This window comes from Syngnathoides biaculeatus, chromosome 2 (genome assembly GCF_019802595.1).
Source record: "Syngnathoides biaculeatus isolate LvHL_M chromosome 2, ASM1980259v1, whole genome shotgun sequence".
NCBI classification, from domain to species: Eukaryota; Metazoa; Chordata; class Actinopteri; order Syngnathiformes; family Syngnathidae; genus Syngnathoides; species Syngnathoides biaculeatus.
This window is the reverse complement of record NC_084641.1, coordinates 14,439,682-14,465,993: the sequence shown is the minus strand read 5'-3', so window position 1 is coordinate 14,465,993 and position 26,312 is coordinate 14,439,682. Positions and strand designations below refer to the sequence as shown.

The window sequence follows — 26,312 nt, the reverse complement described above, 5'->3', positions numbered from 1 at the left end:
TACCTTTTTTTTTTGCTTTTGGGAGTTGAATCAGTACTTCTATTTATACCAGTCTTCTACTTATTAATACCGAGTGTGAGTACTTTCTACTACTGCCACCTCTGGAGAATAAACATGCAAACTCCATTCAGGAAAGCCAGAGTCCAGATTCCCACTTGGATCCTATTGACTGTGAAGCAGACAGGCCATCAAAGAACATGAAGTTTTCATGGTAGTGGATTCCATGTGTGCATGTGTGTGTGTGTGAAACACACCTGTTTGCTTTTGCTTTCACCATACAGACATTTGAATCCAATCCACCTCTTTTGCCAGCCTCCACTTTCAAAAGCGCCTGCCACTGTCCCCATTTCCATTTGACACAAACTTGTTTGCGTCGCCTTTTGTGTGCCAGCTTCTACGCTTTCATTAGAACCACTTCACCATCTCCAATGCGGAGCTCCTGTCTTTTTTTTTTTTTTTAATGGCACATAACTGCAGCCATAATAGCCCTTGCTGTAATGAATCATCAAATCTCAATTTCATGAAAAGAGAAGCAAGTGAACAAATGAAAAGAGGAGCAAATGAACACTCCTGATGATTTTAATCATTCATGCCTGGCTCTGTAAATGGAACCTGCACGATTCTGGTATAGCTTGCCAAATGATGTCTTGAGAGATAATGTTGGACATAAATACAGAGAGAAAGGACTGACATGTTTATTTGAAGTGAAAGGCTCCCTACATCATTTCTCCAGTGTGTGGGTGCATGTAGATTTGCAGTATCTTGAAGACATCACTGAGCATGTGCATTTCTTTGAGAACGTGAGCCACACGAGGCTCGGTTTTGCTATTTCAGTCTTCCCCCTTTCTCAATTTAAACACGGAAGGAAACAAGATATTAATGAGGGAGTATCCATGTGAACTCAGTTCCTGTCCCCACATCTGATGGCTGTCCCTCTGTATGCCAAAGAGATGCATTGTCATGAGCACCAAATAATCTGGAACACATCAATCCAATTAACACCTAATGATAATCGTAATGGTAGCGATGGGAAGGTGGTTGGAAATGTGACATCAGGTTGACATGCAAGCTGTATGAAGGCAAGTGTACAGTGGTGTGACCTCTTTTTGCTAAATTTGTACACATATCCTTCATGATGTTGAGAAACATCTTGTCATGACAAAATGTTATTAGTTTTAATTGAACCCTGAAGCAAGTAGAGACTAACACTGTATGAAAGACAGACTCCTGCCATGAAAAGCAAAAATCTGTGGGTAAATTTTCAATCCATCCATCCATCCATCCATCCATCCATCCATCCATCCATCCATCCATCCATCCATCTTCTTCCCCTTATCCAAGGTCAGGTCACAGGGTCAGTAGCTTTAGCGTGGACACCCAGACTTCCCTCTCCCCAGCTACTTCATCCAGCTCTTCTGGGGCGGATCCTGAGGCACTCCGAGGCCAGCTGGGAGACTATGTCTCTCCAGTTTGTCCGGTGTCGGCCCGGGGTCTCCTCCCTGTGGGACCTGCCCGGACCACCTCCTCGGAGGCGTCTGAATCAGATGCCCCAGTCAGCTCATCTAGCTCCACTCAATTTGAAGGAGCAGCGATTCTACTCTGAGATCCTCCCGGATGACTCAGCTCCTCACACTAGAACTAAGGGAGAGCACAAACACCTTGTGGAGGAAATTCATTTCGTCTGCTTGTATCTGGGATCTTGTTCATTTGGTTGCAACCCGGACCTCCTGACCATAGGTGGGGGTAGGCCTCTATATCGACCAATAAATTGGGAGCTTTGCCTTTTGGCCTAGCCCCTTCGTTACCACAATGGACAGATACAAAGTCCCCATTAATGCAAATGCTGCATCGAGAAGACCCCTATGATGAAAAATATAAATGGATTGAGGTTTCCTTTGCCTGGATGTGGGCCACCGGGGTCCCTTCTGGACCCAGGCCTGGGGATGGGGCTCAAATGTGAATACCTGGTGCCCAAAAGGGCAACACGGATCCCCCTTCCCATGGGCTCACCACCTGTTGGAGGGCCCATAGGGGTCAGCTGCAGTGTGAGGTGAGCAGTGGCTAAAGGCAGAGACGTTGCCGATTTGATCCCCGGCTACAGAAGATGGCTCTAGGTACGTGGAATGTCACCTCCATGGCTGGGAAGGACCCAGAATTGGTGTGTGAGATTGAGAAGTTCCAGATAAATTGTCTGGCTTGCCTCCACATACAGCTTGGGCTCTGGTAATCATCCTCTTGAGAGGAGTTGGACTCTCTTCCACTCTGGGGTAGTCCATGACGAGAGGCACCGAGCTGGGGTAGGTATGCTTCTTGCCTCCCGGCACTTCTCCATTGGTTTTCACCCTGGTGCACGAGAAGGCAGCCTCCCTTTTGGGTGTGGGGACGGGTCCTGACTATTGTTCGTGCATATGCATCAAAAAACAGTTCAGAGAACCCTCCATTTTTGGAATCCTTAGAGGGGGAGACGCCATCGTTTTGCTGGGGGACTTCAATGCTCATATGGGCAATGACAGTGAGACTGGAGAGATGTTAATGGGAGTAACTGCCTCCCCACTCCCCCCATGTTCAAGTGTAACGGTGTCCACGTGTGCACTTGGGACCAGGGCACACTAGGTTGCAGTTCAATGATTGACTTTGTGGTCATGTCATCGGACTTGCAGCCGCATGTCTTAGACACTCTGATGAAGAGAGAGGGGCGGAGCTGTCAGCTGATCACCACCAGGTGGTAAATGGGCTCCGATGGTGGGGGCAGTTGCCGATCCAACGTGGAAGGCTCAAATATATTGTGATACGTTCCCAGCAGACCCCTCTCAGAAGTCGTTTCAACACCCACTGCCGACAAAACACTGCTCATGGTCCGGGAGAGGCGACGCGGCGGTAAGTCCAAGTGGACTATGTTCCGCACCTCCATTGCTGAGGCGGCCAGCTGGACCATTGGCCATAAGGTGGTTGGTGCTTGTTGAGGAGGTAATCACCAAACCCGTTGGTCCACACCAATGGTCGAGGGATGGCACCAAGCTGAGGGAGTCTTATCAGGCATTTTGGCGTGTGGGACTCCTGAGGCAACTGATGGGTACTTGCGGCCAAACATAATGCAGCTTTGGTGGTTGTCAAGGCAAAAGCTCAAGCATAGGAGTAGTTTGGTAGGCCGTAGGGTGAGACTTCTGTTCAGTTTCGAGGAAATTATGGTCCACCTTGTGGTGTCTCAGGAGGGGGAAGCAGTGCACCATTAACACTGTGTATAAAAGGGGTAGGGGGCTGCTGACCTCGACTCGGTGAGACTTGTATGTGGTCTCTGAGGCTGCACGCTCTCCATTTATGTATAATGTCCCCCAAGTGGCATGGGGTGTTGAGTGCGCATTCAACAGAGCTAGAAGCTTTATTTCAAACTTGTGACATGCAGATTCTATTTAAATTCAAGTCATCAGACATGATCTTCGACTGTACATCGACACAATGAAATGGTAGCAGCTTCACCAATTAATATTTCATGACTTTGCGACAGATTCAGGTCCCGTTGTGCTCTATAAATAGTCTGGGTGAAAGACATTCTGCTATTTTTGACTGCAGGTGTTTACCCCACCCCACCAGCCCATTCTCTCAACCAGGCTTCCTCCCCACTGAGCTCCCTTTTTTTCTGTTCATAGAAGTTCCAATTTTAGCTCAGCGGTCTGATGGGAATCTTGTGCATTTGCATGTGTGTGCATGTATGGAGGGGGATGTCATGTAAATTGAGGTGGGAGGACAGCACGGGGTGGGGGAGGGGTGCCTGATGGTACTTCCCACGAGAAAAAGCTCCCATCATTTTTGTGTTGAGCCATAGAAAAAAAAATTGGCAAACGAAGACGCGTGACAGCATTATTTGCGGTTTGGAATGTAATCTATAGTTGTATACCGCAGATACTCAAGTCTGGGCTTAGAATAGCTATGTTGTTATCTGAAGGTTTGTACTTTGGATGTAGTTAAGTTGCACTGCCCCTCCATACGTTCCTGCATGCATCCTTGTGTTGTGAGAGTTAGGCAAAGCTCACAACACTTCCTAATCCCTCCCGTCTTCTTTCGCCTCGTGTCTTCCTCCACCCAACTTCTCATCTGAATCAGATTCTTTTTTAACAAATTGCATCTCCATCCCCACCACTTTTGCTCCTCTCTTTTCTTCCATTTCTGATATCACAACGTCCACCCGCATTCCTTCTTTTGTAACTCAATTTCTTGCTTCATCCTCATTTGTCTCCCTTCATTCCATCGTTATTCGTAGCCAACTCGCCCCCCATTCCTTCCTTCCTTCCTTAGTTCTATCATTTCTACCTTCCTTGCATAGTTCGTTCCTTTCCTCCTCAATTCATTCTTCCTCCCTCCCTTTGCATGGGGGCTGCCTCCCCGCCTCCTTTTAGTGGTAGGGACTCAGCTGGCGTCCCTTTACATGAAAACAAGCCTCGTTGTCATGGTAACCTCCTGTAGTCCAAGTAACACAGTGTTTATTTTTAGATACCAAGCCTTCAACTTAGTAGTCAACGGCGACAAGTGTGACAGAGTAAAGATATTTGTACCTGTGCCGGTCTGAGACACATCACAGCATTCCAATGTGCATTTTCTCACATCATGAAAAAGCATAGTTGTAATATTTGAAATTATGACCTCTAAATTGTTTTATCATTGAAATATCATTTAAAGATGACTAGAAAAGCTAGTTTGGATATATACAAACAGTATGTATTCATGTTTTATGAATTGACATTTCGATTTGTGTATAATCGACTTACTGTATTTTTTGAGACACTGACATTAGGTGTTGAACTAAAATTTTCAACACAATGAAGCACAATATTGCTTTGGGAGAGCTGGTAATCATTAGAAGTAGGATAATTGTTATTAATCTGCAGCAGCTACGTGAATACCTATTTTGCGGGCGCACACACCCTTTCTCATAATCTTCCCTTCCTTCTCAGTCAATATGAATTGACAAAGCAATTATCCATTCATTCCTTTTCTGAATGGATCCCCACAAGGGTCGCAGGCGTGCTGGCGCCTTTCCCAGCAATCTTCAGGCAGGAGGCAGGGTACACCCGGAACTGGTCGCCAGCCAATCGCAGGGCACATAGAAACAAACAACCATTCATATCTACGAGGAAGTTAGTCTTGAATCAACTTACCACAAATGCTTTTGGGATGTGGGAGGAAACTGGAGTGCCCAGAGAAAACCCACGCAGGCTCGGGGAGCACATGCAAACACAACATGGGTAGGCCTGGATTCTACCCCGGTCTTCTGAACTGTGAGGCAGACTCTCTAACCAGCCCAAGGAATTTTAATTATTCACACTTAATATTCATGAATTAATCTTCCATACATTTCTGACCACAGGTATTTTTCTTCTTTTTGTTTTAAAATAATGTACTTCATTTTGTTGCCCGTTGTTGAAAATGACTCTTACAGCATAGCAGAGGGTTGTCATTACTTAAATAACGCTAACCTGCACTTATTGCCATGTTTTTTTTTTTCTTCCTCCCCTTAGAATTAGGTGGAGATATGATGTCATGGATCTAAATCTAAAATAGATGATAACTTATTTCCCCCCCACCATTTGTCTTGTTACCACATCTGCCTCAGTTCTGAGTTGCGTGTTTCAAATCCATTCTTACCTGTGTGGAGTTTGCATGCCCTCCCCATGCCTGAGTGGATTTTCTCTGGCTACTCTGGGTTTCCTCCCACATCCCATAAACACGCCTGTTAGGGTCCCTGAAAACTTTTAATTCCTGTAAAATGTGTGTGAATGGTTGTTTGTCTCTTTGTGCTTTGTAATTGGTTGGCGACCACTTAAAGGTGTAGCCCGTCTCTTGCCCAGAGTCAGCTGGGATAGGTTTCAAAACACCTCCCCCTCTCCACCCTTCTTGTAGTGGTTTCAGATGAGTCCTAAATAGCCATGCTATATGTATTGCAGTCCAATGAAATTTGATTGAAAACTCAAGTGCTCTCAGATGTTTAAACTGGATAAGTTTCAAAAACTCTTCACTCACAGTGGCATTTCTTTTAACAGATGGTGTGATTTACTGCCACCAATCTAAACCCACATTTTTTATACCTTGGCAGAGGGCTGCCAACTTGAATATCAGATATTTTCACATTATTCCAAAGCAGATAAGTGTGCGCGCAAACAAACCTCTGCCTCCACCATCCAAAATACTACGTATGTGGGGAAAAAAGTAATGGCCATAGCTCCTGCACCTACTGTACATGAAGTTAATTATTTTAAAAGATCTGCTTGGTCCCCACTTTTCAATTAAAACAGCCTTCCCTCTTCTGAGAATTCTTTGTACAATATGTTGGAGTGTTCTGCATCCGTTTAACTTTTGTGGACCACACATTGGCTCACCAGGTCTGTCCTAGTTCATCCTAAAGATGTTGAAAGCGGTGCTATGTGCAATTTCTCCACACGCACTCATTTGTGGCCCTGCATCACTATGTTTAACTGCCATCCCCTTTGAGAGGTGACCCCTTCCCATGTCCCAACCATGACATTTTTTCTTGTGTGGCCACCTCGCTCCCGCCATAAAGTTAAAGCGCCATCTGTCAGCTCGGCGCTCGGAGTGCCGCTGAGTGGCAGGTGCTCTTGAATGTGCCAACCCCCTCGTGTGAGCAGATTGATGAGGTTCTTTCTGAATAAGCCATGAATACTGATATTCACTTGGAGAGTGTATTTAAAAATAAACACATACACGTGTGCTCCACTGTCTCGTGAGATGGACAAGGTGGGGTGCAGGCTCCATTGTTAAAGTTACTGTGGATGTTGTTGCTGTGGGTGGCCATGCTGTTTTAAGTAGCGAGGTTGCCAGGTTGCTAATTAAACAACAGGAAAACCTGTGCCCTGTGAATGTAATGCGGGACTGAGTTAAGTGGGGGAGGAAAAGGTCTTTTCGACTTCATAGTCAACGGTGTGATGTTGAATCCTAGCAGTCATATCACTATTGTGTTCCTGTGGCTTCTTTACAAGCTATTGAAATCCACGGCTTTGCAAAAATAGATGCTCAATTTCGTTTGTAGCTGTCTGCGAGATTAATGCTCCTTATGTGAAAATGTTCGAATATTTGGCCACTTTCATCCAGCTAAATAAGATTCAAAATGCAGTGAATCGTCATTTATCATGGACATTGTTAATCACAGATGTTTCTGACCTACATCCAACCGCTGCAAATCTGCATTATAAAGAGGCAGAATGAAAATTTTTTTTGGATAGCTTTAGATCTCCCACATAATTTAAATACCTTTAAAGTTGTTAATATAGGGTTAATTTGTTATAACTCCCTTTAAGCAAATTCTAATATATTTGGACAAAAAAAAAATGCAGGTATACAATGTTTCAAAAGGCATAGAATGTATCGCAAATACTGTACTTTTTGTAGTGTTAAATACAGCATGTGCTTGGAAGGAGAGTGGCTTGGTGTGTGACGGCAGGTCATGTGTGAATGTGCTCATTGTCTTCTTCTGTTTTACACCTTACCCGGCATTCGATAAATGGCTGAAAAGTGCACTGGTGATTGTGGCTCTCCTTTCCCACATGTGAGGGCATTATTGTCGTAAATACAACACCAATAATGCTTGCTTGGAAAATCTGAAACAAAGTGGAGGTGGAAATGATGAACTGTATTAGAAACAGCTCTCGATATGATGCAGTGGAGCTCGCACAGTAATAAAGATAAAGTATCGTTTAAGTAACAACTCCGAACCTTCTAATTCTGAATATAGCTCATGAGCACAACTTTTCACAAGCAGCTAACAAAGCTGCAGAAATTACTTTTTAATATTTTTGGACAAAAAGATAAAAGTTAAGTCAACATTAGATTTGACGTTATTTCAGTTTAAGGTTACATTACATAAACACAGGAAGTATGTATACAGCATTAACTACAAAAAAATGACGACTTTGTATGCAAAACATTCTCCAAAACGGTCAGAAAGTCAGCCAAGCTCATCATTTTCATCCATCCATCCATCCATCCATCCATCCATCCATCCATCCATCCATCCATCCATCCATCCATCCATCCATCCATCCATCCATCCATCCATCCATCCATCCGTTCTCTGATCAATTTATCCTCACTAAGGTCGCGGGTTCCTCATTTGCAATTGAAAAAAGCAAATTACAGAATTAAATTTCTCTTTGAGGAGTTCATGAAATACAAATCACATTAGCAGCTCCCATCACTCGGCCACTTGGTGGGTGGAAGCGTCAATGAAGGTTTGATTTTAAGAGTGGCAAAACTGTTGCTGTCGTGTGTACTTTTCAAATTACATTTGTGAAAAAGAAATATTACTCAATTACTTTTAAATCAAACAATAAATATTAAAGTAGTCTTAAAAATATCGGGCAGGATAATTTGGCTTGGATTTATTTCTTTGCTCTCCACTTTCTAATCTTTACTCTCCTAAATATCTCAAGTTAAAGAAGTCTTATACGATGCAATTTGACTGAAATGTTTAATATTTCATATCCGTATGATTCCTGGCCTGCATTACAAAAAAGCTTTATCCTGTGAAATCATGTAGACTGACATTTCCACTAGATGTAACTCCTTTTTACTCTGACTCAACAGTCCCATTTCCTACGTATCAATATGGGTGAAATATGTGTAATTGTTGTTATTAATATTATTATCCAGTGATTAGAAGTATAAATGAATTAGATTAACCTCCTTTTCATGATGGGAACTGATGCCTAATGTTCACTCGATAACCATCATCTTTATGCTAGAAAAATTTAGCTGTTAGCATCCTCCGTCCTCAGCAAACAGCAGAAAAGTCCTATGCTACGGCTGAGTTTACAGTATTTTCAATTACAGTGGATCCCCACATACTTGTGTTTTGTCAACCCTGGATTCAATTTGAAATGGATTAAAAAACAAACAAACAAGACAAAACAAAAATCTACATTCCCCCCCCCAATTTCCTTAATTCTTTTTTCTTTGGTGATTTATCTCTGCTTCTTAAACAATTTGGTGCGTTAAATGTAGTGTAAAAAAAAAAATCAATAATTAAATAAATGAACAACCAAATGATTGAGAGGATCTTAAGTGCTCAACTTAAAGTTTAAGTTACAACAAGCCTAACAATGGCTCCCAGAGTTGAGTGGCAACTCGTCCAGAATCTTGTCTTGTCCATCTGGGCTCTTTTCCAAAGTCAGCTAGGATAGGCTCCATCTCACCTGCGATCCTCGTGAGGACGTCTGCTTGACAAAAACGAGTGGATGAACATTATACTCTTCTTTCCCCTGTTCAATTTTGAGATTGTATTTGCACGAGGACAATGCTTTTATCCTTTTATTACTACTCAGGTCCACGGCGAGGAGGAGCAGAGGCGTTATGATGAAGGCCAAGCCCGTTACCTCTTCAATAAAGCCAAGAGACTTGCAGAGAAGGAGGCCAAGCAGTGACACGGCCGCAAGACAACACTGACGGATAAAGTCCCCTTTTCGCTTCCTCTTCTGTAATTGTAGCCTCCTCCCCAACCTTTTGACCCGTGTAACCCACCAAAGCGTTCACATATATGAACAACTGCAAAACTAAGTGAGATAAATATTTAAATTGTCATAAGACTTTCATGATAGCTATTTAAATGACTTGATGAAGTGTACAGGGTAAAAAAAAATGTGAATGAATAATCAAGTAATAAATAGATAAAATAATAATAAACATCCAAAGGTGAGTCTGAGCTCTGGCCTCATGTCCTTGTGCGTTTGATGATGATGATGATGATGTCATTGTCTTGGGCATGCCTTGGAAGAGAGGACACACGCTATCCTTCTTTTCACCACTGCGTTGTCAGAGAAATCCAGAGCAGAGGGGGAGGTGCAGGTGGCTTGGGGGCTTTTGACTCAACTCGCATCTCTCCCACGCCTTCATACAACCCCACAGCCACTGACCCCCCCCACCCCCTTCCCCAACCCTTGCTTTCCTCCTGCGTTGTAACACTCTGCCTCACCACTGTTTTTTCCTTCCTCCCGCAAAGCCAACGTGCGCAATGATTCTCCGTTCTGTTGCTCTGTCACTCCTTGACGGCTCCTCGCTTTTACTCTTTTTGAGTCGACCAGCTGTATCTTCCAAATGAACAGGCTATCAGGACAACCACATACAAATTCAATGGAATTCACATCATATACAATAGTGCTCATTGACAATCACCTTTTTTTGTGGTGCCAGGTTTGAAACACGCGTTGCACCCCCAGGTTTACATTGATGTACTCTGGGAAACTGTCCTATTCTTAGATAAGGAGCTGAATGGTAAAATTCACAACAGGTGATGCCTTTCTGTGTCTCTTCCAATCTCTCTGCAACCTGCTGATGACACTCTTGGCTCAGTGTGCCAAGTGCAATGGCGAGGTACTGCGGAGCAATTGTTAGGTGTCATCTCGGTTTCATCATGTCAGAATTAGAACAGCATGATGAGGATGACTGTACAAATTCAAATGGAACCAGGCCCTTTTGTGGCCAATTCATGTTTGTGTGTTGTGAAAAGTAGTACAATTTTAATCTCACCCAACAGATGACACTTTTTGTCGTGAGATGAAAAAGTGCACTAAAATGAGGTGTGAAATGTTTTAAAGATCACCCCAGCAAGACATCTTTTTTTTTTTTCTTTCTTCCTCCAAACACTGCAATTGCTTCTGCAAATAATTTTCCACTGCATCTTCAATGTTATTGTTTCTATCCCCACTGTCACTCCGAGCACTGCATGCTAGCTTTTCATTCCCCCATGAAAATTAAGTTAGGCTCAAGCTTCTCTACCAGGGGGGTGTTCATCTATTTTTAACCTGAACGAGGTTGAAGAATCTTGCAGGGAAAAAGAGAATCCAATCCATCGTGGAAAACTGAATATGATCTCTCCCTATTGAAATGCAATTTTATAGTATGCACTGCTCTAAAACATCACGTGTCACCACATGCAGCAATTTTCAGCATTGTTTTCAGAATTTCCTTTTGGTCGGTTGTGATTGGCTGTCACACAAGAAGCCACAATATGGTTCTGTACATATGATATGTTGCAAAGAGCAGTTGTGAAACGGGTGCCATGCCATTAGTAAAGGGGAATTCCGGTGGTTTGGATGAACAATGTATCCAATAGGTCATATCATATGTACTTAATCTTGAAAATGTGATGTTAATCCTTTCTCATTTAATGTTGTTTTGAGAAAAATTTCATTGGCAATTACGAATTTTCATGGGAGCCGCCATTTTGGCGAGAATGCCACATGTGAAGACACTACAAACCAGCGATGATTTCTTTGTTGCCGCATCTAATACGTCACATCTGCGCACGTCGGTTATGTGACTCGCCAAAATGGCGACACCCATGAGAATTCGCACATGTGGATCACCGTAAATAGTAACCAGGAAGTGTTGTGTGCTAAGAGCCGACAAAACAAGTATACAGCGAGTCGATGCTCCGTGTTATTACTACTCCCGCCATTGAACAAACAAAAATAACAATGTATAATGTTCACATACATGCGGAACTTGACAAGTTGTGAGGGGCGTGGCACGGATGATGAACAATAACAGTTCCATTATATGGACCGCGAATACTTGATGCTTTTCTGAGGTGTTGGTTTAGATGTAGAGAATATACAGCAGGCGTTGCCAGACATTTTTTTCCCCCCCAAGTTGTACTTTTCAAGCAGCCAGCCCCTCGCAATCTGCGTTTTCTCAGTTTTGTTGCACAACACGTTGCCATCTTGGCTTGGCTACAACAAATGGTCTGTAATGCTAAGCCCCGGCGACGTCAGGGGCGGGGTTATGGATGTTTCTTCCGGGTTTGGCTGTGAAAAATGGCACATATCCAGATTTCGCTTGGATTTCAAAAATGTTCTTTATTTTCATTTTTCATTTCAATTATTGTCCAAAATATATGTACTAATGATATTACTTCACATTGGAGGGTTTATTGTACAAAAGAATTTTGAACAAAGTCTTCCTTTAATCCAAACCACCGGAATTCCCTTTAACATCAAAAGTCACTGTTGTAGTTTTACAATCAACCAAATAAGTCGGGGTTTTGATTGATCCGCATTGGCATTGCTTGATCAAAGCGTGCACTCAACCATGCTTGAAGAATCTGGATTATGTAGCGAGTGGTAGTTCTAAGTGTTGTGCTCAAGCATGTTTAGAAAACGTAGATGGTGTATAATCTATGTCATTCCTCCTCCCAGTACTTGTTGAGAATAAGTATATGAAGAGTTTGTTTTCAAAACGAGACGTAGGCATTTTTTTCAGATTTACGAAACTCGCGGCAAAATTATCCATTCGGAGCTGGATAATTTTGGCGCGAGTTTCGTAAATCTGAAAAAAAAATGCCGATGTCTCGTTTTGAAAACAAACTCTTCATATTGATGTTATAATGATAGTCAGAAAATTGCAGTAATACAGTGTCGTATCACGAAGTGTTGAAAATTGATCTGTATACGTGCAGAAACATGGGTAAATTCAGCGCCAAAGACCATCACATCTTATTAGAGGGACGCAAACAATTCATTGACACTAAAGCAGCTCCCTCAAGTCATTTTAATGACTTATTGGCTCAAATCTTATTGCTGACACTTACAAATGAGTTTTTATCTAATTTCCCCTCAGTGGCGTGAAAAAGTTTTTTTTTGACTGTCTGTCCGACCATTCGCCAAAGTCTTACAAAGGTATTTCCCAGCACTACTACAATTAGTGCTATTATAAGTATTTCTACATCAAGTTTTACATTGATAAAGCCTATAATTAGGGCTGGATCAGGCTTGTCCGGAGTCCCTTGTGTCCTATTGCTAAACTCCCATAATTTCCCTTGGTGCATCATGTCTTTCCACTGTCTACTGCTTAATCTGTCACGGATGAGTTGGATGCCATCCCACGCAGCGTAAAGCCTGGACTGACCGCCCCAGAGCACATTTAGACAACCTCGCACACATTTCGACAATTGAGAATTTTAAGTCCAACTAACATAAGGAGAGCGTGGATATAAAAGAGAACAAGCAAAGTTGGACATCATTCAAGAAACCTGAGGAAGCTGGAGATCAAACAAACCGGGAACAATGAAGCCCATAAGCACGTGCCACGTCATCTGAATGAGCGCAATGATATATCACAAAGTGGAGAGAGTGACAAGCCCACTTATACTGGATGAGCAATGGCCTCGAGCAAGAGGGAAACCGTTGAGGGCTCATAAAGAGTGGAATCAAAATGAAGTGAGCAAAGCACTGGAAATAACAACTCTCAGCTTCCATTGCAAAGTGAGTTCTTTGTATTTCTTAAACTTCAACATTGCTCGTTTTTGTTCTTAAAATTTTTTTGGGACTGGCGAAGGCCCGTTTTTTTTTTTCTTTTCTTTTAATCACACAGAAACCTCGCCACATCCTACTCTAAGGTCACACGAAAAAGGATAAAACATGGATTAAGTAAGTTTGTTGCCACCTGCCTCACATGTGATTCAACATTCCTCCATCTTTTGTTCACGATATGGGCAAAAATGTTGGGACACCGGCCCATTCCACAGACAAGGAAATCTACTCTCAGAGGAGAGTCCTTCATCCAGTTCCCCACAGAACTGTAGATTTAAAGCTAGCAGGGCTTTCCTTGCAGAGGAGTTAAAGGTGATAAGTCTGTAATCTCCTCACCTTTGTCCCCTTGTCCTTCCACAGGAGACCTGGCTGGCAGGTAATATAGTAAAACCCCCCCTTCGGCTGTAAAATGACCTAGCTTCTGGCCAAAGAGGTTATCCTCCGAGCTTATGCCACATTCGTGCGGGAGCATGCACCACCAGAAAGAAAGGTATTAAAGCTCGTCTGTGTGAATGCGTGGGTGGGTGTGTGATGGTGTGGTGCTGACGGGGAGAGTGGGGCAGCCTGGTGCCGGAGGAGCAAGTGGGCGGGAATGCCTTCTGTTACTTTTTACTTCCAGGTCACTTAACAGAACAAAGAGGTGGCGAGGGATGGATGACTTCTTAAAAAAAAAACAGAAAAAAAACTTACCTCGACTGCCCCCACCAAATAGGTTACATACAGTATACAGTATCTCACAAATGTGAGTACAAACTCAACATTTAAAAATATCCATCCATCCATCCATTTTCTTTTGCCGCTTATCCTCACGAAGGTTGCGGGGAGTGCTGGAGCCTATCCCACCAGCCAATGGGCAGAAGGCGGGGGACACACTGAGCTGGTTGCCAGCCAACCGCAGGGCACATGGAGACAGACAACAGTCACACTCACAATCACACCTAGAGGCAATTTAGAGTGCCCAATTAATGTTGCATGTTTTTGGGATGTGGGAGGAAACCGCAGTGCCCGGAGGAAACCCACGCAGGCACGGGGAGAACATGCAAACTCCACACAGGCGGGGCCGGGATCGAACCCAGGTCCTCAGAACTGCGAGGCCATTTTTTATTTCTCTTTTTGGGAAAACAACAATGAAATAACAATGTAGTCAGTGCACGGCTTGTGTGACAGTGTAAATTTAATGTGTTACAAAACAACACACAACCGCCAAAGTGCAAACCACTGGCACCATATTTGAATACACGCCAAAGAGAAAATATCCAAATTGTAATCAGTGTCAATATTTTGTAAAGCTGCCATTACATTTCAGCACTGCCTTTGCCATCCTGGGCGTGGACTTCTAAGCTTTTTCCCAATTCCCACTGAAATCATCTTCAACTCTTTCACTCCTTCATGACAACATCAAGGATTTGCCGGACCTTCGAGACCTGGTGTCCATCCACCTTCCCTTTGAGGATGCCCCCCTGATGCTCAACAGCATATAATTCTCGAGACTTTACCCTCAATGGTCATCTTGGAGGTGTGTTTGGGGTCCTATTTTCTGAAGGGAGGGGGATCGTGCTCTGGTTCAGTACGTCATACTAAATGTTGATAATCATGGGTCCTTCAATGCATTGTAGTTCCCAAGTTACCGACAAAATTCCCACCACCACGCTTGACTATAAGGTAAGATATACACTGTATGTCTTTGTAGTCAAAACATAAACCACCTGCAGCTAATGTTTAAAGTTTATCCTCAGGACGTGGTTCCAGTACTCTTTGTCCTTGGTCTGCTAGTCCTCAGAAAACAGTTTGTTGGCTTTCCTGTGCATCATATTTTAGAAGAGTCCTCCTTCCGGAATCCACATGCATAAAGATCGATTTTGATGCAATCTGTGATGTATTTTCCGAGCACTGACAAACGGACATACTACCTCTTTATCCCTTGCAGCAATGCAAGCGTCATTTTGCTAGTGAGTTTCCACCCAAAAAATCCAGATATGACGCTGAACATGTGGACTCAACTTCTTTGGTGGAGCATGGTGAGGCTTGTTCTGAGTGGAACCGGTCCTGTTTCAGGCTTTTGGGAATCTCACACTTCAGGCCATCTACATGGAGATCATTTTTTTTCTTCAGATCCTCAGCAAGTCTGATTATGGAAAAATGTGGACTTTACCAGAATTAGAGTATATGACCATTTTTACAGATGCATTCCAATGAAATCATTGACAAAGGATCATTTGGACTTGTAATTGTTATTGTTTTGTTGGCCTACTTCCTGGCAAGCACAGCAAATCTATGGAGATTATGGCAATTTTTGTTGCATTCCAATTCTAGATGTCATTTGGAATAAAACGTAGGGAACACGCTGCAGCTTTTATAGACTGGATCACCTAAGCTCTGGGGGAAATAGCCCCCCACGCTCACCCCCACCCTCCCAAATCCCCTCTTGCTGCTTCAGAATCAAGAAGAATTTTTTTTGACGCACCTCCCAGGATGTGCAGCTGGAAGGTGTTTTTGCGAATGAATGGGAGGCAGGTGCATTTTCCAAATACGGGAACATAGTCTGTGTTACAGACACCGGGGAGCTCTCGTGTCACGCAGGGTCTATTCGTTTTCTCACTGGGTACAATGTGAGCCCCGAGGGAAGAACACTACTCTGAAGGCAGCGACCATGGGAGGAGTCTTACATAACCACTCGTATAATGTCAATGAAAACTGCTCATTTCAGAGGAGCATGAATAAGTTGATACAATGTGATTCATACTCTATGTGAGCTTCGTGCGGTCGCGGTCCAGTGTAGTCACAAAGTTAGCGCACGTTGAAGAGTTTGCCTTTACCAATAGCCGCAGTGACCTCTGTCAGACAGGTGGGGTTAAAGCAGGGTTTTTTTTCCACTTCGACAATAAGGTCTTTTGTGGTTCTGAACTAACGAATTTTACTTATATTTTAACCCTCTCATTGAAGTAAGCAAGGTAACCAAATGATTGCAAACAGTTTTCCAAGCTCACAGGTTGGAGGAAAATAGGTGGACCCAAGTCTAAGGAAGAAGGGAGGCAAGGCAGAAGGGCAGGAAACTCAAGAAGGGATTTACTGTAATTAAAAAACAAAACAAAACAAAGCCAACTACAAATCTTTTACAACGACCAGCAAAAATAAAATTAAAATGAACAAATACTGGGAATAACTCTCTAAGAAACACAGCAGGACACAGAAACACAAAGAAACATGACAACTGAAGACCAATAAACCCACCAAGACTGAAAGAAGTGCCCTGCGATTGGCTGGCAACCACTACAGGGTGTACCCCGCCTCCTGCCCGTTGACAGCTGGGATAGGCTCCAGCACTCCCGCGACCCTTGTGAGGATAAGCGGCTCTGTAAAATGGATGGATATGTATACAATATACAGATATTTTCATTTTATGCAATACACTAGACGCACTATAGATATTACTACTACCACTACACACTATACTGCACATTATGTACATCCGTCAGGCAAATGCTAGCGCAATTAATTCATTTTAATCTATTAACCCCGGACAGATAAAGCATTTTGTCGTAGAAAAGCATCACTTGCCCAATTTATCTGCAGATTGAAAGAAAGATAGAGCGATAGATGCTTGAGTGTACTGTATTGCACCCCTTCCCCATCATGAATGACACCCCCCCCCCCCAACCCATAGCGGTCTGGCGGTGCACTCCCACCGGTGCCTCGCGCACGCGCCTGCGTGGAGTGAGGGAGCGCGCAGCCAGGCAGCAGCCAAGGCGCCGCGGAGCGACTGAGGTGACGGGGTGGGGTGGGGGGGGCGAACAGACGAGGACGATACATCGTTCATCTTTCATTTGCGCCACTTGGGCGTCCTCGCTTCTTCTCTGTAGGCCTCCCGGGGACGGCGACTCTGATCATTTGATCGATGCTCAACGATAGTCCAGCAGCAGACGGCCTTCCGCTTCGTTTAGAAAGACAAAGGGCGGAGGTGATGTGTGCTGTCGCCAGGGCTCCTGCATCAATTTTACAGCGGCTGAGCGCTTTTGCTGACTTTGGGCTGTTGCACAGATGCCGGAGAGCCACTTTTTGGGGTGAGAATAAAACCGCCTCGTGCTCTGAAGGAAGCGCTGAGCGTATCGTCCAAGGTAAGAAACAAACACATTATACTGCCACTCATCTCACTTCACTATTAAATGCTATTATTATTAGAGAACCTGAACAATAAGTAAGGTTGCAACAGTCCAAACAGGTGGTGTCCTGCATCTGATGTGGAAGACACGTGAACGCAGCATTCCCGCATACACTGAGCTAATCTGACCTATTTTGCTGATTGCATTCAAATCGAATTTTTGTCGGGTGCAAGATGAAAAATGACCCAGTTGAGAGGTGAAATAACACACTGAAAGGCAACACACCATCCGTTACACTCAGCAGGAACGTGCAGGGTCCAATACATAATATCATATTTGTGGGGAAGCGCTCGCTCTCAAATACAAAGGTGTTCATTTCTTAGGCTGTTTCAAGTGAATTTTTAAGGTGTCACTTTGAAGTCTGAGAGGTTGCTTTTCAATAATCATGTAAGAATAAACATCTGCAAATTGTTTTGTAATTTTTGTGTTTAGGTTTTAACACCATTATGACAACAATAAGATCAATTTTACAAGTACCTGAGAGGGAATATTCAACTTTATTCTGCTAATTTACCATCAACTACTTGAGACAAATAATCGCTGGGCATTAGTGCATGGTCACTGCACTTTTGTGTATTTTCTGGAAAGCCCTATCCTGATATCACGTTTGTATTTTTGACAAAATGCACATGAACAATTTCATCGGGCACGTACAGATTGTTTCGCCTGATTCTGGTATGACGATACTTGATTCTCTGTTTTTTTTCCTCTCTCCCTTTACAGTACAGTACTATAGTCTGTGGCTATCGTGCCACTTGAAATCAAGTAAGATAAACAGAATAAAGGGCACCAGCAGTAAACCCACAGTAATTTTCAAGCAGACATATGGGCAATTTAAAATAGTTTTATTATCAAAATATTAGGTCTCTGTCCTTCTTCTGTGAAAGTACACAAAGGATAAAGAAATACATTCGACTCAACGTCTACTTGGGTTTAACATCACACTTTGGTTAAAGTCACTCGTTTTGGGGGGCTAGTTGTTTCATGCATATTGTGAATATGGCTTTGGTTACCATGACGACTGGGGACAGAGTTAGGACAATGAAGTGCCGGTAACTCAGTGTTGCTAACATTTAATCATAACTATGAAGCAACTTTTCCCACCCAGTAAGTGAATGTTTTTTTTTTTTCAAGCACTTACGAAAAACCTAGCGACTCATCCAGAGCAAATGTGTCCAGAGTAGAAATGCATCTTACTTGTACAGATCCACCACAGAATTAACTTGAACTCATCCCTCACATTAAACAAGCGCCCAAAAATTGTGGTCGTATGTTGACTTCTTGAGGTACCAAGCCTCAAAATTACACGTTACCAATTAATGTAGTGTACGGGAGTCAAACTCAAGGCCCGAGGGCCAGATGTGGCCCGCCACATGATTTTATGTGGCCTCCGAAGGCAAATCATGTGGATCAACTTCCATGATTTTTTGTTCAAATCTCTACCAAAATTTCAAATTATCATATCGTAAATGATGACATTAATATGTTACAAGAATTTTTGTGTTACCAAACATCAACAATAGTTGAAAAAAAAAATATTACCCGAGATTTCTGATTCCGAAACTAGGTGATAAATTTAATGTGTTAATATGGTGGGTCAATTCAAGATTTTCATGGTTTCAGTCATAATGGCCCTACGATGTGGCCCGCGATAAAAACGAGTTTGACACCCCTGGTGAAGCGGATTGGTGCATGTGGTGCGTGGAGCGGTTACATCGCCAAAAACACCTCCTGTCACCACATGGACGACCTTTGTGTATGTGCAGGTAATCAGAAGCGACCGCAGGTCAACAAAATATTACCACATTTATCTGCTAATGAGGGTTTTAAGTTGGGGGGCCACACTGGCGCAGCTGGAAAGCGTCAGCCTCAGAGTGAGGTCCCGGGTTCAATCCTGGACCCGCTTGTGTGGAGTTTGCATGTTCTCCCCGTGTCTGCGTGGGTTTTCTCCGGGCACTCCAGTTTCCTCCCACATCCCAAAAACATACAACATTAATTGGACACTCTAAATTGCCCCTAGGTGTGATTGTGAGTGCGACTGTCTCGATGTGCCCTGCGATTGGCTGGCAACCAGTTCAAGGTGTATCCCGCCTCCTGCTCGATGACAGCTGGGATACGCTCCAGCACTCCCTGCAACCCTTCTGAGGATAAGCAGCTAAGAAGATGGATGGATGGATGGATGGGTTTTAGGTTGTGGTTAGAGCGCCCTGATTGTCTACATATATTAAATCAGGCCAACTCTGGCACTATCAAGAATTGTATTCCATACAAATGTTTATTAATGCTGTATGCATTGTCTCTGTCAAGAACAACTCAAGACACGATATAGGATGATTTAGGGCTGCTGAGTGATCCAAAAGAGTTACTTCTCTGCTTTTAATTGTCTTCTCAGCAAAGAACATAATTAGAGTGTTACGCTTTCACTAAGAAAATGTAAAAGCGTTGAGATGTCAGCAGCCCCAGCAAGGGAGACATTCATGTCAATGCAGAGGCCATTAGTGCACGCGGATAGCGGAGATGTCATGCGGTCATGCAGGCGAGAGGTCACATGACACAGGAGCCTCCACCAGGGAGCTCGCTGTCTCATCGGGGGGTTTGTGACATTTTGTGTGTCACACATTAACACACACACACACACACTGTCATTTTGTGTTCACACTGTGCATCTCCTCCACTGGCCCACACAACGTGAAGACCACAATTTACATGATGTTTGCTGGCTCCAAGGAGGTTGAGGCTGTTGTCATTACTGCTTGTTTACATGTGACGGGAAGGTTAACTTTTCTTTGTTCAAGGTTGTTTGCAATATACTGTTGTCAACAAAGAAAATGTAAAATAAAAGTAAATAATAATTAGTTCCACGTTGCTTCGACAATAGTCTCTATTTTCTCTATTTTATTTTTTATTTATAAAACTTTGCACGGTGTACTGTGCAATTGATAGTCTTGGAAATGCTGTCACTTTGCTAGCTGTTTTTCCATTTATCCAAACCAGCAACAGGTTTTCAGCAGGGTCCAGAGGTTTGTCTCGGTCCTTCTGAAGATAGTCAGGAGCAACAAAAGGATACCGTATACATATTTCCCCCCACAATAGGGGCACTTGTGGACTTCTTTCTTCCATACTGTACTGTACTTGCGAGCATGGTATGTACACCAATTATATACTGTATACTCCTCGTGGTCTGTTTTTAATCCACAGTATGTCCCACCCTCTTTCCCTGTTTGTCCTTTGGATCTAGACTGAACTCAGAAAACCAACAAACAAACGAGCAAAAAACAAAAACGGCACACTGACGCATTAAGCCAGGTCGCGACTGATCATGATCCCGGAGGGGCTGAGAGCGATCCGCCTCGTCACAATGGACGCATCGCCCGGCGCGGAATGGATGAATGAAACATCCATTGACCATCGGGCATTATTTTCGGTCGGTGTGTGTTTAAAAAATGGAATAGTTCAAACATTCAGGCATTTGTAACACTGTGCTGTAATGTCGTCAGGTATGTTTTTCAACGGGTTGGTATGGAAGAGGGTCTCGCCCAGCTTGCCTCTGAAATTCAAGTTTGTAAATTGTTAAGCACTACAATGGCTAACAGATCCCTGTGGCAATATGCGAACAATAGTCGGACAAGGTTGGAAACTTGACACTCAGAGTATGTATAAATGGCATAAACAGCATTTGTGTCTGCGGTAGTGGGCAACGTGCTGAAGCAGTTCATGGAGTGAATAGCAAACAGCATGTAAAAAAGCCACACTCGCACCATCAAGACAGACTTGGTTGGTTTCATAGTTCTATAAGTATGAATAATTACTTTGCCATCAAAATCTTCATCTTCGCCTATATATGTATATAGGCAGCACGGTAGCTCAGATGGTAAAGCGTTGGATTCACAGTTCTGAGGTCCTGGGGTTCAATCCCGGACCCGCCTGTATGAAGTTTGCATGTTCTCCCCGTCCCTGCGTGGGTTTCCTCAAGGCACTCCAGTTTCCTCCCACATTCCAAAAACATGCAACATTAATTGGACACTCTAAATTGCCCCTAGGTGTGATTGTGAGGGTGGCTGTTTGTTTCTATGTGCCCTGCGATTGGCTGGCAACCAGTTCAAGGTGTAACCTGCCTCCTGCTCGTTGACAGCTGGGATAGGCTCCAGGGGGCTGGTGGAGATGAAAGCTAATCTTGCTTTTTGTAGGTCTGCTCTTAACATTGTCACAGAACACAATTTTCTGTGGGTCTTAAAAGTTCAGTCAAAATGCGCCTAAACCAAAACAAATTGGAGCTTCTTGAAAATGACACTGTTAAATGCTTCTGTGTGTCAGAATTTAATTCCACTCACACACAAGGTGCTTTTAAAATGTGGTTTTGGAGAAGACATCTTCTTCTTCCTCCTCTTTTCCTTTCAATTTGTCCTGTTAGGGGTCGCCACAGCGTGTCATCTTTTTCCATCTAAGCCCATCTCGTGCATCTTCTTTAACACCCACTGTCCTCATGTCCTCCCTCACCACATCCATAAACCTTCTCTTTGGTCTTCCTCTCGCCCTTTTGCCTGGCAGCTCCATCCTCAGCACCCTTCTACCAAGATACTCTCTCTCCTCTGGACATGTCCGAACCATCAAAGTCTGCTCTCTCTCACCCTGTCTCCAAAACATCCGACTTTGGCTGTCCCTCTAATGAGCTCTTTTCTAATCCTATCCAACCTGTTCACACCAAGCGAGACCCTCAAGATCTTCATTTCTGCTACTTCAAGTCCTGCTTCCTGTTGTTTCTTCAGAGCCACCGTCTCTAATCCGTACATCATGGCCGGCCTCACCACTGTTTTATAAATTTTGCCCTTCATCCTGGCGGATGCTCTTCTGTCACATAGAACACCAGACACCTTCCGCCAACTGTTCCACCCCGCTTGGACCCGTTTCTTCACTTCCTTACCACACTATGTATTGTTGACCCCAAGTCGTCGACCCTCGCTATCTCTTCTCCCTGTAGCTTCACTCCTCCTCCTCCGCCCCTCTCATTCATGCATATATATTCTGTTTTACTTCGGCTAATCTTCATTCCTCTCCTTTCCAGTGCGTACCTCCACCTTTCTAATTGTTCCTCCGCCTGCGCCCTGCTTTCACTGCAGATCACAATATCATCTGCAAACATCATAGTCCAAGGGGATTCCAGTCTAACCTCATCTGTCAACCTATCCATTACTACCAAAAACAGGAAGGGGCTCAGGGTGGATCCCTGATGCAGTCCCACCTCCACCTTAAATTCTTCTGACACACCAACTGCATACCTCACTGCTGTTCTGCTTTCCTCATACGTCCATGTCCTATAGTATTCGAACTTATTTCTCCACCACACCAGACTTGCTCATGCAGTACCACCGTTCCTCTCTTGGTACTCTGTCATAGGCTTTCTCTAGGTCAAGAAGACATTTTTTTTTTCGTTGTTGTTGTTTTTGTTTCGTTTTTGTTTTGTTTTTCTTAATCAAATCCCTACCCCACAAAAGCAAACAAACTGTTGTACTAGATGTATCAGAAATGCGCTATGACTGATGTAAAAAAAAAAACAAAAAAAAACCTGCAACCACAAAGTACGCATTTACGCCTTCAAAGTAATCAAAGAATGTAAATGTGCCCTTAATTGTTCTTACACATATTATTTCAATGAGAGTTTAAGGGTCACATGATGTTATATTTTCATTCGGAAACATCTCCACATTTTCCTTAATTTCTCAGTTAATAATTCAAACATCTGGAGGAGTTGTGTGCCTATGAAAATGCATATATTCTGTTGCTGACTCAAACTCAGATTTTCCGGTCCAGTTGGAGGTCTGTGCTTAACTGAGTGCTCTTCTGGTTGCCTAACCTTTGGAGGGGATGATGATGATGATGATAGGCAACAAGCACAGTTCTTTTTTTTCGTTTTTCTTTTTTTTTTTTTTTTTTTAATTACAAGACTCTGGAAGACTCAAATGCTTGGCAGGGTCTGTGTGTGTTGAGACAAAAAACCCATGCCATATGGCTCAGCCTCACTCTTAGCCGGCGGTAGCTTTCCATAAACAGGAAGAGAGCCTCGGGTTACATGATGGAAAATCAACAACTTCCTCTCAGTGAAACTGGTGACTCCAACAAAGTATTTACATAGCCCTATTGGGATAGCGAGCACCAGATTGGATTCTGGCTTGTGTCTTTGATATATTATTATTAGTAGATTGTCATCTTGCACGTTTGTGTTACTTTCTCATCAAAAACTACAAAGAAATTTGGAAGACAGCATCTTATAAAACAAATACAAATGTTTTTAGATGCGCACAAGCAGATTATTCACAGTGGTTCCTTCTTAACTAGTTTCATAACCCAACTCAAAAAATATACTAAATTAACTTGCAAACAGTCCTGAGAACCTTCTGTTCAATGCAGATAGTAAAATCTAGCAGAGGCAATGAAATTAAAACACCTCTGTTTACAATACTTGCAATATTTCCTCTGGATCATTTTATGAGGGCTGTTGCCTTTGATGATATGTCCACCAGTGATGCTAATCAAAGGTTTACAGAATTGCATCATCCGGTGTCACGTCTGATTCATTTGCTGAAAATTGATGTGTTTATGACCTCAATCTTGTGTCATGTGCAAAATGGGACAGAGGCGGGGGTTAAGTTGAAGCTTTCACATTCACGTGTCTATTTTACATCAACCTTCGTACTATAAAATGTGGCAAATAAGTATGAGGGGCACAAGATTTTCTTTCCCTGACTGAGTTTTGTAATTGTTTAGCATGGACATTCACTTACTTGACTCATTTAGCTATTTCTTTAGACAATGTCAAACCCATCGTAATGTTCTGAACACCTTTTTCCAAACCAATGTGACATCGTGGAGGGATGCCTGGAAGTAGCACAGTTTCCTTTAGGTGGGATGCTTTTTCTCATATTTAGGCAGCAGACTAGTTGAGACTGACTCAATGGCACCTCAGCTGGATGCAGCCAAGTACCACCTGCACTTTGCCTCAATTGCTTCGGCACCCAATTAAAAATTATTATTATGACAATTTTAAAATTATGTTGTAGTTTATTCTTTTCATTATTTTCATTTTTTTTTCAATGTACGATTCATAATGCGGAACACATTTTCAATGGGAGACAGGTCTGGACAGCAGCCAGCCCAGTCTAGTAGTTCCACACTTTTACTCTGTTGTAGCACGTGCAGAATGATGTTTGGGATTGTCTTACTGAAATAAGCAGGGGCATCCATGAAAAAGACGTTGCTTGGATGGCAGCCCATGTTTCTCCAAAACCTATATGTGCCTTCAGTATTAATGGTGCCTTCACAGATTTAGAAGTTACCCATAGCATTGGCACTAACACAGCCCCACACCATCACAGATTCTGGTTTTTGAACTTGGGGTCCATAACAGTCCGGAGGACACGATATCAACAAATCCAAAAACAGTTTGAAATGTGGACTCTTCGGACCACAGATCAATTTTTCACTTTGCATCAGTCCATCTTAGATGAGCTCAGGCCTAGAGAAGCCAGTACCGTTTGTGGGTGTTGTTGATAAATGACATTTGCTTTGCATAGTACAGTTTTAAGCTGCACTTAGAGATATAGCGCTGAGCTGCATTTCCTGAAATTGATTTTCTGAAGTGTTCCTGAGCCCATGTGGTGATGTCCTTTACACAGTGTTGTTGGTTTTTGATGCAGTACTGCCTGAGAGGTTGAAGGTCACGGGCATTCAATGTTGGTTTTCCGCCTTGCCGCTTACATGCAATGCTTTCTATAAATTCTCTGAACCTTTTGATGAAATTATGGACCGTAGATAATCAAATCCCTAAATTCCTTGAAATTGTACCTTGAGGAATATTATCTTCAAACTGTTTTGAGTATGTTCTCACACACTTGTTCACAAAGAGATGAACCTCACCCCATCTTTGCTTGTGAATTTCTGAGCATTTCAGCGAAGTCCCTTTTATGCCCAAATACGGCACCCACCAGTTCCCAATTAGCCTGTTCAGCTGTGGGATGTTCCAAACAGCTGTTTGATGAGCATTCTTCAATTTTCTTAGTCGTCCCCCCCCCCCACCTGTTTCAGATTTTTTGGAACTTGTTGCAGCCGTAAAATCACAAATTAATGATTATTTGCTAAAAACAAAGTTTATCAGTTTGAACACTAAATATCTTGTCTTTGTAGTGTATTCAATTAAATGTAAGTTGAACAGGCGCCACGGTGGAGAAGCTAAAAAGCGTTGGCCTCACAGTTCTGAGGTCCTGGGTTCAATCCCAGACCTGCCTGTGTGGAGTTTACATGTTCTCCCCGTGCCTGTGTGGGTTTTCTCCGGGCACTTCGGTTTCCTCCCACATATCAAAAACATGCAACATTAATTGGACACTCTAAATTGCCCCTCGGTGTGATTGTGAGTGCGGCTGTTTGTCTCTATGTGCCCTGCAATTGGCTGGCTACCAGTTCAGGGTGTTCCCCTGCCTCTTGCCCGTTGACAGCTGGGATAGGCCCCAGCACTCCCTGCGGCCCTTGTGAGGATAAGCGCCTAGGAAAATGGATGGCTGGATAAGTTGAACATGATTTGGAAATCATTGTAATCAGTTTTTGTTTAACACCGCAACTTCATTGAAATTAGGGTTGTATAACCACAATGTCAGGTTTAGTGGTGCAAAAATTTTGTCATGGTGGAAAGATGGTGGCTTGGTGGTTATATAAGTTGAAGAAAAAAAGCAGGCACAGAAAACAAGCAACATTCTCCTGTTTCCTGTGATCACATTGTGCTGTAAACACCAGTGAAAAGGATAACACAGCAAACCAAACACGTGTTTAGCCTTACTCAAGTGGGGGGAAA

The 26,312-nt window shown here is 43.2% G+C and overlaps 2 protein-coding genes across 7 annotated transcripts in view; both read left to right on the top strand.

The window, feature by feature from the left end:
- Positions 1–9,693, top strand: part of acot7 (acyl-CoA thioesterase 7) — a 47,371-nt gene extending 37,678 nt beyond the window's left edge. For all 3 annotated transcript variants that reach the window (XM_061835299.1, XM_061835291.1, XM_061835282.1), the window contains one exon: positions 9,330–9,693. In XM_061835299.1, the coding sequence (XP_061691283.1) occupies positions 9,330–9,428 (99 nt within the window). In that variant the 3' untranslated portion in view covers positions 9,429–9,693. The remainder of the gene's footprint in view (positions 1–9,329) is intronic.
- A 7,343-nt stretch (positions 9,694–17,036) lies between these two features.
- Positions 17,037–26,312, top strand: part of LOC133508803 (probable G-protein coupled receptor 153) — a 55,104-nt gene continuing 45,828 nt past the window's right edge. For 3 of the 4 annotated variants that reach the window (XM_061835270.1, XM_061835262.1, XM_061835236.1), the window contains exon 1: positions 17,085–17,428. The gene's annotated coding sequence lies outside the window, so the exon portion shown is untranslated. The other variant, XM_061835244.1, reaches the window with a different exon arrangement.